This window comes from Neophocaena asiaeorientalis, unplaced genomic scaffold, assembly GCF_003031525.2.
Source record: "Neophocaena asiaeorientalis asiaeorientalis breed wild unplaced genomic scaffold, Neophocaena_asiaeorientalis_V1.1 scaffold59, whole genome shotgun sequence".
NCBI lineage: Eukaryota > Metazoa > Chordata > Mammalia > Artiodactyla > Phocoenidae > Neophocaena > Neophocaena asiaeorientalis.
Window position 1 is genome coordinate 8,867,140 of NW_020174268.1, and position 12,461 is coordinate 8,879,600.

The 12,461-nt window shown below is 39.7% G+C and overlaps 1 protein-coding gene across 1 annotated transcript in view; it reads left to right on the forward strand.

The window, feature by feature from the left end:
- The first annotated feature begins 285 nt into the window (after positions 1-285).
- Positions 286-12,461, forward strand: part of LOC112406592 (phosphatidylinositol 3,4,5-trisphosphate 3-phosphatase TPTE2-like) — an 80,053-nt gene continuing 67,877 nt past the window's right edge. Inside the window, exons 1-3 of the mRNA XM_024755495.1 lie at positions 286-341; positions 7,333-7,383; positions 8,186-8,239. Coding sequence (XP_024611263.1) covers positions 286-341; positions 7,333-7,383; positions 8,186-8,239 — 161 coding nt within the window. The remainder of the gene's footprint in view (positions 342-7,332; positions 7,384-8,185; positions 8,240-12,461) is intronic.

The following is a 12,461-nucleotide window of genomic DNA, read 5'->3' on the forward strand; positions in this document are numbered from 1 at the left end:
CAAGTGGGTAATCTTTAAAGAGTCCTGTGCTTGAGCTAAACTTGAATTTTATTGAACACAAGAAATGTTTTTCTCTTTCTTAAGCTAAAATGCATGTTTCACAGGATTGATAAAATTGCACATTTTATGTTTGTGGAGTCAAGACTTTGGAAATGCTGATCCAGATGTGTGACTTTCTAACTGGGGGGACATCATATGTGTTTTAAACGTATCGAATATATAATGCATACATGCTTTTCCTTTTCTTAGATTAATTGTAGATTAAATTCAAGAACAAAACAAACCATGCAGAGATTAAAGAAGAGTTCTTTATGTGCCTGGTTCATGCCTCAAAGAAATAAGTAAGTGATAAGATTCAAATTTACTGAATTTTAAGCATAATTCTCAGCCTTGGTTAACAGAATGGAGGGAATACACGTGTACCTTCTTTCATAATAAATGTAAGCTGTATGCAAATGAATTAGCAAACTCCAAATTTAAAGCCCTTGTTTTATGCCTGTAATTTCCTTAAATACTACAGGTTAGGCAGTATGTCAGTAATAGTATGCATGTGACAGTCATGGTCCCTTTAAACTTGTCCTTTAGCAGTGGCCGGTTGCCCTAATGGAGGATATTCTGTCCATGGGTGGTGACCACTTTCTAGGGACGGCCACTACAAGGGCTTCAGTTGTCACATCTCCGTCAACACCTGAAATGTTGCTAATTACCACAGTGAAGATCACAAATGCATTTTTATTAGTGAGATTAGTGGTTTACAAGTCGGCATGATGGATATTAGAAATACAAAAATATTCAAGATCTGTGAACTGGTGAAAATAAATAATAGTAACTATCTCGAGGAATGTAATGAGGACCAACTGAAGTAGTATTTGTGAAGCATTAGCACAATGCCTGGCCCTTAGTAAAGACCATTTAAATGTTTGTAAGGTGAAAGATCACTTTGTGATATTTCTTTAATATTGGAAATTTTATCCTTATTTTTTTCAGCTTTTTCTTTTCCATTTTTTTCTCATTTATTCTCAGATGTCTATAATCCAGATTTTTTTTATTGGAGTATAATTGCTTTACAGTGGTGTGTTAGTTTCTGCTTTATAACGAAGTGAATTAGTTATACGTGTTCCCATATCTCTTCCCTCTTGTGAATCCAGATGTTAGATATGATTTTATGCTCCATATCAATTGGCTTTTCCTTTGTATGTTCGCCCTCTATATTCTTTTTTTTTTTTAAATAAATTTATTTTTGGCTGTGTTGGGTCTTCGTTGCTGCACGCGGGCTTTCTTTGTTGTGGCGACCAGGGGCTACTCTTTGTTGCGGTGTGTGGGCTTATTTCGGTGGCTTCTCTTGTTGCAGAGCACAGGCTCTAGGCACGTGGGCTTCAGTAGTTGTGGCTTGTGGGCTCTAGAGTGCAGGCTCAGTAGTTGTGGCACACAGGCTTAGTTGCTCTGCAGCATGTGGGATATTCCTGGACCAGGGCTCAACCCGTGTCCCCTGCATTGACAGGCGGATTCTTAACCACTGCGCCACCAGGGAAGCCCTCTCTATTCTTTTCTACTATTTTCTGGGAGAGTTTCTCAATCTCATCTTCCAACTCTAATTTGCTTTCCACATGTACCCAAACTACTCTTTATCCCATGAATGGATTCTTTATTTCAACAATTATACTTTTAAGCTTAAGATTTCCTCTTGGGTTTTTTCCTTATGGTTTCTTATTCTCATTTCATGTTACTAACATCTTCTCATGTATCATTAAGTGTGCTTCTCATGTGTATTTAAAAATCTTACTACAGTAATCAAGACAGTATGGTACTGACACAAAAATAGAAATATAGATCAATGGAACAGGATAGAAAGCCCAGAGATAAACCCACGCACATATGGTCACCTTATCTATGACAAAGGGGGCTAGAATATACAATGGAGAAAAGACAGCCTCTTCAACAAGTGGTGCTGGGAAAACTGGACAGCTACATGTAAAAGAATGAAATTAGAACACTCCCTAACACCATACACAAACCCTCAAAATGGATTAAAGACCTAAACGTAAGGCCAGGCACTTAAAACTCTTAGAGAAAAACATAGGAAGAACACACTTTGACATAAATCATAGCAAGATCCTTTTTGACCCACCTCCTAAAGTAATGAGCGTAAAAACAAAATAAACAAATGGGACCTAATGAAACTTAAAAGCTTTTGCACATCAAAGAAAACTATAAACAGAACAAAAAGACAGCCCTCAGAATGGGAGAAAATACTTGCAAATGAAGCAAAAAACAAAGGATTAATCTCCAAAATATACAAGCAACTCATGCAGCTCAATATCAAAAACAACCCAATCCAAAAATGGGCAGAAGATCTAAACAGACATTTCTCTAAAGAAGACATACAGATGTTTTGTTCATCTCTGTTTGATTTTTCTTTAATTCTTCTAGGTCTTTGTTAAACATTTCTTGCATCTTCTCGATCTTTGCCTCCATTCTTTTTCCGAGGTCCTGGATCATCTTCACTATCACTACTCTGAATTCTTTTTCTGGAAGGTTGCCCATCTCCACTTAATTTAGTTGTTTTTCTGGGGTTTTATCTTGTTCCTTCATCTGGTACATAGCCCTCTGCCTTTTCATTTTGTCTATCTTTCTGTGAACGTGGTTTTCATTCCCTAGGCTGCAGGACTGTAGTTCTTCTTGCTTCTGCTGTCTGCCTTCCAGTGGATGAGGCTATCTAAGAGGCTTGTGCAGGCTTCCTAATGGGAGGGACTGGTGGTGGGTGGAGCTCAGTAAAACTTTACTTTGCTTGTCTGCTGATGGGTGGGGCTGAGTTTCCTCCCTGTTGATTGTTTGGCCTGAGGCGATCCAGCACTGTAAGCTACAGGCTCTTTGGTGGGGCTAATGGTGGGCTCCAGGAGGGCTCATGCTAAGGAGTGATTCCCAGAACTTCTCCTGCCAGTGTCCTTGTCCCCACGGTGAGCCACAGCCACCCCCCACGTCTGCAGGAGACCCTCCAACACTAGCACGTAGGTCTGGTTCAGTCTTCCCAGGGGTTACTGCTCCTTCCCCTGGGTCCTGATGCGCACACTACCTTGTGTGTGCCCTCCAAGAGTGGAGTCTCTGTTTCCCCCAGTCCTGTTGAGGTCCTGCAATCAAATCCCACTAGCCTTCAAAGTCTGATTCTCTAGGAATTCCTCCTCCTGTTGCTGGACCCACAGGTTGGGAAGCCTCACTTGGGGCTCAGAAGCTTCACTGCAGTGGGTGGACTTCTGTGGTATAAGTGTTCTCCAGTCTGTGAGTCACCCACCCAGCAGTTATGGGATTTGATTTTACTGTGATTGCACCCCTCCTACTGTCTCACTGTGGCTTCTCCTTTGTCTTTGGATGTGAGGTATCTTTTTTGGTGAGTTCCAGTGTCTTCCTGTGGATGATTGTTCAGCAGTTAGCTGTGATTCTGGTGTTCTCGCAAGAGGGAGTCATTTTGTTTACTTTTGGTTCAGTGATTAGTTAGGAATCAACGTTTCTATAAAGAAGACATACAGATGGCCAAGAGGCACATGAAAAGCTGCTCAGCGTCACTAATTATTAGAGAAATGCAAATCAAAACCACACCGAGGTATCACACAGGTCAGAATGGCCATCACCAAAAAATCTACAAACAATGCTGGAGAGGGTGTGGAGAAAAGGGAACCCTCTTGCACTGTTGGTGGGAATGTAAATTGATACAGCCACTATGGAGAACAGTATGGAGATTCCTTAAGAAACTAAAAATGGAACTACCATATGACCTAGCAATTCCACTACGGGGCATACACCCAGAGAAAACCATAATTCAAAAAGACATATGTGCCCCAATATTCATTGCAGCACTCTTTATAATAGCCAGGATATGGAAGCAACCTAAATGTCCATCAGCAGAGGAATGGGTAAAGAAGGTGAGGAACATATATGCAGTGGAATATTACTCAGCCATGAAAAGGATCGAAATTGGGTCATTTGTAGAGACATAGATGGACCTAGAGACTGTCATACAGATTGAAGTAAGTCAGAAGGAGAAAAACAAATATTGTATGTTAACACATACATGTGGAATCTGAAAAAATTGGTGTAGATAATCTTATTACAAAGCAGAAATAGAGACACAGATGTAGAGAACAAATGTATGGATACCAAGGGGGAAAGCGGGGGTGGGATGAATTGGGAGATTTAATTGACATATATATACTCTTGATACTCTGTGTAAAGAAGATAACTAACAAGAACCTACTGTATAGCCCTGGGGACTCTACTCAGTGCTCTGTGGTGACCTAAATGAGAAGGAAATCCAAAAAAGAGGGGCTATATGTATACATATAGCTGATTCACTTTGCTGTACAGTAGAAACTAACACAATATTGTAAAGCAACTCTACTCCACTAAAAATGTTTTTTTAATTAGAAAAAATATCTTAGTCATTGTGTTGCAATGGTTCTGCTTCAGATGGTATATGATGTTCAGTTTGTTGTATTTTTCAGGAGTCGTACTCCTCAGGTATCTATTTTGACTTGTGAGTTCACATTCCTTGTGCCCATTGGCCCCTCTGTCTGGTAACTTGTATTAGGAAAGAGCTGAAGGTTGGGGACCGTCTCAGCATAATTATTAATAGCGCATTCTTTTTTTTTTTTTTTTTAAGAGAAATGCAAATCAAAACCACACCGAGGTATCACACAGGTCAGAATGGCCATCACCAAAAAATCTACAAACAATGCTGGAGAGGGTGTGGAGAAAAGGGAACCCTCTTGCACTGTTGGTGGGAATGTAAATTGATACAGCCACTATGGAGAACAGTATGGAGATTCCTTAAGAAACTAAAAATGGAACTACCATATGACCTAGCAATTCCACTACGGGGCATACACCCAGAGAAAACCATAATTCAAAAAGACATATGTGCCCCAATATTCATTGCAGCACTCTTTATAATAGCCAGGATATGGAAGCAACCTAAATGTCCATCAGCAGAGGAATGGGTAAAGAAGGTGAGGAACATATATGCAGTGGAATATTACTCAGCCATGAAAAGGATCGAAATTGGGTCATTTGTAGAGACATAGATGGACCTAGAGACTGTCATACAGATTGAAGTAAGTCAGAAGGAGAAAAACAAATATTGTATGTTAACACATACATGTGGAATCTGAAAAAATTGGTGTAGATAATCTTATTACAAAGCAGAAATAGAGACACAGATGTAGAGAACAAATGTATGGATACCAAGGGGGAAAGCGGGGGTGGGATGAATTGGGAGATTTAATTGACATATATATACTCTTGATACTCTGTGTAAAGAAGATAACTAACAAGAACCTACTGTATAGCCCTGGGGACTCTACTCAGTGCTCTGTGGTGACCTAAATGAGAAGGAAATCCAAAAAAGAGGGGCTATATGTATACATATAGCTGATTCACTTTGCTGTACAGTAGAAACTAACACAATATTGTAAAGCAACTCTACTCCACTAAAAATGTTTTTTTAATTAGAAAAAATATCTTAGTCATTGTGTTGCAATGGTTCTGCTTCAGATGGTATATGATGTTCAGTTTGTTGTATTTTTCAGGAGTCGTACTCCTCAGGTATCTATTTTGACTTGTGAGTTCACATTCCTTGTGCCCATTGGCCCCTCTGTCTGGTAACTTGTATTAGGAAAGAGCTGAAGGTTGGGGACCGTCTCAGCATAATTATTAATAGCGCATTCTTTTTTTTTTTTTTTTTGCGGTACGCGGGCCTCTCACTGTTGTGGCCTCTCCCGTTGCGGAGCACAGGCTCCGGACGCGCAGGCTCAGCGGCCACGGCTCACGGGCCCAGCCGCTCAGCGGCATGTGGGATCTTCCCGGACCGGGGCACGAACCCGTGTCCCCTGCATCAGCAGGCGGACTCTCAACCACTGTGCCACCGGGGAAGCCCAACAGCGCATTCTCGTCACTTTCAAACGTATCCTGGCTTGGATGACATATTATAATGTCACTCTTGTTGAAAGCTAAGATCCAGGGTGTGTTTTCCTCAGTAAGTTTAACATGAGTGGAGGTGATGAGCCTGGGCACAGAGAGTCTCAGGAACCATGAAACACTGTGACCAGGCAAATCCTCTGATCAGGGTATGTCGCCTTTCAGCTCCTGGGCAAGGCAGCATTGGGGGAGACAGTCACCCTAGGTTGTCACCTGGGGCTTTGGAGATGGGGCGTGGATGAGTGAAGGCCCAAGGATCGCTCTTCAGCCCTTTCCTGTTTTCATCAGCTAACCTGATCCTACCCTAACTTTATCCTAACTACATCTGGGTAGTTGCTACTGGGTTCTACTGAAGAGGCACTTAATGTCTCCAAGCAACTCAAGGGAAAGGCAGGAACCGAACTTAAAATTTCCCCTCCCACTGAGCCCCTCCAGGCTGCCCTGGGCAGCCCTTTTCCTCAGTCTGTCCACCAGTTAAGGGTCGACTCTTTAGAGTCTTCCAGTTTTGTGTTATTTCTTGGAATCCATACTTCCATTCGTCTTTTATAGTTTTGGGAGGAAGGCTATTTCTCATCTTGGATAGGAACCCAAGATTTCCCAGGGAATTACTCTGAGAATGGCAGGCCGCCTAAAAACCAATAATATTTGTGAAATGGTGAATATTCAGCATGATCTTATGAGGTTGACGGATGCAAAGTGCATTTTTATGTGTCTTATTTTACAGCTGAGGAAATTGAGTTGTAGAGAGACTAAATTATCCAAGCCAGTGATTTGGTGGTGGGGAGTCTTGGTTTTGGATAATATAACCAAATATCTTTGAAATAAATTCAGAGAAAAATAACAAGGAATCATTCTAAACATGCTCTACTTCTAGTTGAGAAAAAAAGTTTAAAATATTATATAGGCCGCCCTTGATCTACCTACCTGTTTCCTCTCTACTGAATGATGACCAGTGACTAGTCCTTGGCGTTGGAATATTCGTTGTTCTGGCATTTTGGTTTTTTTTTTTTTTTTCCTGTAACCCTTCATCCACCTCCTCGTCCCTATACTCTCGGCTCTTTCGTGTTTCCCAAATTGATTCCAGAGTGTGTGCATGGTTGGCAAAATGGGGAAGGAGAAAGGAGGTTTAATAATGAATGCTACGTCTCCTTTGCTTCTTTCCCTCGCTCTCCAGTGGATTCACAAACACACACACAGCCCAGAGGCTGTCTCAGAGAGCCCAGTGCTGTACTCAAACGGTTTGTTTAGGTTTTTCCCATATTCATGATTTTACTTTTCATGTCTTGAAATTCTATTGGGAAAAAGAAACTAATTGCCTTCCAAACTGTCTGACGTATTTTTTGTATGATTTTTACTCTTTGGCAGAGTTATGGATGCCTCTTTAGTTATGGATGCCTCTGACGACGTTGAAAAGGGGTGAGTTGACTGATATGGGTGGTGAAAGGTATCGGGAGCACTGACCGCAAAGGGAGGTCTCTTTCCATGAGAGACTGGAAGCTTCTATAGGTAACTTTCTTTTGGGGTCTAGATGGAAAAAAGAAGAGGTCATAAGTGGGAGAATCCTTACTCATAGTCTCTTTGTGACCTTTACTAACTAGTAGCCAGAACTCTTAGGAAACTGTCAGAATGTCTGTGTGTGTCTCTGCTAGCATGGGCCAGGAAAGGAGGAAGGATGGGGCAGAAGAGAGCAGCCCTGCTCCATCTCGGCTCTGGCCCTCACCCTCCAGAGCTCTGCTACCATCTAAAGCTGGTGTCCCAACTGTAAACCCACCATCATATTGGAGAGAGCCCCTGCGTCGGGCTTGTTGTTCTTTGAACCAAACTGAGGAACAGCAAAGGAGTACACAGTACAAGAAAAGTAGGGCTGCAGGGGAGGGAAGGATAATCAGGAAGTTAGAAGGGGCTGGAAATTTGTAGATCTACAGGCTGAAGTTGAATTTTGAAGTAAATGCGACCTCAGTGCAGTTACACATGAGAGTTAGGTTTAGAAATCAAGAATTGTACTTTTCTGGGTTTGTCAGTCTCCTTGGACAGGCGTAAGGTCTTCATTACAACTAATAAAGCCCTATTTCTTGGGAAAATTGAAATACTGATTGCCAAATAAGTAACTTCCATGTAGATTTTTAGGGTCCAACCAGTTTAAAAATTGAAGGCTACTTGTAACTAATTAACTCTATGAAGTCATTTGGAGTTTGATCGTGTGTTTTTAATTCCTTAGAAATGACCCATATGAAGTGACATCAGGAATCTGTGACGGAGCCACCTGTGAAAGGTGAGGTGTATACTGAGGGGTGGGGGGCCAGGGGAAGTGAAGTGGAGAAATTTAGTCTTGGGATTATCCATGGCAATGCAGAATTTTCTGGACAACGATCTAAAATTCTTTCTAAAGACATAGGAATTGCAGTGAGTTGTTATGTTTACTATGTTTTTTAGATTCAAGGAATCCTTACTGTTCAGATAAACTCTTTATATCACTATTCCATACAGAATATCACTAATGATAAATTTCTGCATACTAGTGAAGTAAAATAGAACAATTCTTGAGGGTCGATGGTGGTAATAAAGATGTTAACTTTGTTAATTCATATGATAAGTCAGTGTGAAGTTTGAAAGGAGGGAACTGTTGGTGGATCTCTTATCATTGGGAAGATAGGGTTTATACTGACACATGAAGAAAAGGGAAAACTATGGAAAGTAAAGATATAGTGGCACTGAACAGCACCTTCAATCAACTAGACCTAATTGACATTTATAGAAGAGCTCATGTAACAAGAGCAGAATATATATTCTTCTCAAGCTCACATGAAACATTCACCAGTATAGATCACATTCTGGGACATAAAACACACCTTAGCAAATTTAAAAGAGTAGGAATCATACAAAATTCGCTGTCAGACCACAATAGAGTTAAAGTAGAAGTCAGTAACAGAAAGATAGCTCGGAAGTCCCCAAATCCTTGAAGGTTAAACGATGTACTTCTCAATAACACATGGGTCAAAGTAGAAGTCTCAAGAGAAACTTTAAAGTCTTTTGAACTAAATGAAAATGGAAATACAAACTATCAAAAATTGTAGGATGCAGCAAAAGCAGTGCTTTGAGGGAAATTTACAGCCTTGAATGCATATATTAAAGAAAGATCTAAAATCAATAAGCTTCCAGCTTAGGAAACAAAAGGGAAAAAAGACCAATATAAACCTAAAAAAGCAGAAGAAAAGAGATAATAAAAGAGCAGAAATCAATGAAATTGAAGGCAAGAAAACAATAGAGAAAATCAACAAAGCCAAAAGCTTGTTCTTTGAAAAGATCAATAAAATTGATATCTGTTTGGCCAGGCTAACAGGAACAAGAGTCAGAAGACACAAATTGCTGATGTCAGAAATGAAATGGGGGTTATCATGACTGATCATATGGACATTGAAGGGATAATAAAGGAATATTATGAACAACTCCAAGCCCACAAAGTTGATAGCTTACATGAAATGGAGTAATGCTTTAAAAGGTACTACCAAAACTCCTACAAGGAGGAATAGATCATCTGAATAGACCTGTATGTGTTAAAGAAATGGAACCAATAATTAAACCTTCCAAAACAGACACTAGGCCTAGGTGGTTTCACTGGTCAATGGTCAACGTTCCACCAAACACTTAAGGAGGAAATGATGTCAATTTTCTAAACTGTTCCAGAGAATAAAAGCAGAGAGACCACTTCCTAACTCATTCTCTGAAGTCAGCATTACCATAAACCAGACAAAAATGTTACCAAAAACTAAAAGCACAGAACATAGAAGCAAACATTCTAAACAAAATACTGGCCAATTGAATCCTACACTGCATGTAAAAAATTATATACCCAGACCAAGTGGGATTTATCTCAGATAGGCAAGGCCAGTTCAATACTTGAAAACTGGTCAGTGTAATCCATTATATCAACAGGCTAAAGAAGAAAAATTGATGGATGCAGAAAAAGCATTTGGCAAAATCTAACACTCATTCATGATTTAAAAAAAAAAAAAAAAAAAAACTTGGCAAACTAGGAATGGAGGGCAACGTTCTCAACTTGATAAAAAACAGCCATAAACCCCCTACAGCTAGCATCATACTTGATGGTGAGAAACTCGAAGCTTTTCTGTGAAGACCAGGTACAAGGCAAGGATGTCCCCCCAACATCACTCCTTTTCAACATCATACTGTAAATCCTAAGAGGGATTATAGTAATGAGCAATGAGAAGGCAATAAAAGTATGCAGATTGCAATGGAAACAATTAATGAAGAAAATCCAACAGAATCAATTAAAAAAAAAACTGGGCTTATTAAGCTTCTGTCCTGTAACCTTGTATAACTGCATAATATACAAAAGCTGATAACTTCCCCATACGCCAATAATGAACAGGAGGAATTTGAAATTAGAAGGACAACACCATTTAAATTAGGACCCCCAAAATAGATTTATACCTAAGTATTTATCCAACAAAATGTACAAGATCTATATGAGGAAAACTAAGAAATTCTTATGAATGAAATTAATGAACTAAATAAATGGCAGAGACTTTGCGTTCATGTGTAGGAAGCCTCAATGTTGTAAAGATGTTGAATTCTTTCAAATTGTAGATTCAATGCAATCTGAATCAGAATCCCAGAAAGTTATTTTGGGGATATTGGCAAACTGATTCTAAAGTTTATATGGGAAGGCAAAAGACCCAGAATAGCCAACACACTATTGAGGAAGAGTAAAGTCAGAGGACTGACAAGACCCAACTTAAGTCTTAGTGTAAAGCTACAGTAATCAAGACATGTGGTGATGGTTAAAGAATAAACAAATAGATCAAAGGAATAGAATAGAGAACCCAGAAACTGGCCCACACAAATATAGACAACTGGTCTTTGATGAAGGAGCAAAGGTGCGACAGTGGAGAAAGGATAGTTTTTCAACAAATCATGCTGGAACAACTGGACATCCACATGCAAAAAATAATCTGGACACAGATCTTACATGCTTCACAAAAATTATATCACAGACCTAAACATAAAATGCAAATCTCTAAAACTCCTAGAAGGTAACACAGGAGAAAAGGTGGATGACCTTTAGTTTAGTAATGACTTTTAGATACAACACCAAAATCAAGATGACGAAAGAAAAGTGATAACTTGAACTTCATTTGAATTAAAAACTTCTGCTTTGTGAAAGATCTTGTTAAGAGAATGAGAAGACAAGTCAGCCACAGACTAGTAGAAATTATTTGCAAAAGACACATCTGATAATGGACGGCTATCCAAATTAAACAAAGAACTCTTAAAACTCATCAGAAAATGAATTATCCAATTAAAAAAATGGGCAAAAGATGTGAACAGACACCTCACCAAAGAAAATACACAGGTGGCAAATAAGCATATGAGAAGATGCTCAACATCACATGTCACTCAAGAATTGCAAATTAAAACAAATTTCATTGCATGCCTCTTAAAATGGTCAAAATCTGGGACACTGACCACACCAAATGACGGTGAGGGTGTGGACAGCAGGAAACTTCATTCACTGCTGGTGGCAGTGCAAACTGGTGCAGCCACTTTGGAAGGCAGTTTGGCAGTGTCTTACAAAGCAAAATGTAGTCTTGCCATATGATTCAGAAATTATGCTCCAAATGCTTTGGAAACTTGTCTACACAAACACCTGCACACAACTATTTTAGCAGCTTTACTGATAATTGCCAAAATCTGGAAGCAACCAAGATGTCATAGATGAATAGAAAAACAAACTGTGATAGCTATATAGAATGGAAAATTATTCCACAATTAAAAGAAATGAGCTATCAAGCCATATAAAGAAACAGAGGAACCTTAAACGCATAAGTGCTAAGTGAAATAAATCAGTCTGAAAAGGCTACATACTATGTGATTCCAACTATATGACACCTGTGGCAAAGGTAAAACTATAGAGACAGTAAAAAATATTAGGAGTCGGGATTGGGGGGGCAGAGGGATGAATAGGCAGAGCATAGGAGATGCTTAGGGCAGGGCAACAATTCAGTATGATGCTGTAATGGTGGATACATGGCATTATGCATTTGGCAAAATCAGTAGACCTGTACAACACAAAGGGTGAACACCAGTTTCAGCTATGGACATTAGTTAACAATAACAGATCGATATTGGTTCATCAGTTGTAACAGATGTACCAGACGAATGCAAGATATTAATAATAGGAGAAACTGTTAGGGAGAAGGAGGTATATGGAACTCGCTCTATTTCCTGCTTAATTTTTCTATAAACCTAAACTTGTTCTAAAAAATAATTTTTAAAAATTTACAACCACAAAGGAGTATCACCTCATGCCTGTTAGAATGGCATTGTTGGGCTTCCCTGGTGGCACAGTGGTTAAGAATCCGCCTGCCAATGCAGGGGACACAGGTTCAAGCCCTGGTCCAGGAAGATCCCACATGCTGTGGAGCAACTAAGCCCATGCGCCACAACTACTGAGCCTGCGCTCTAGAGCCCGC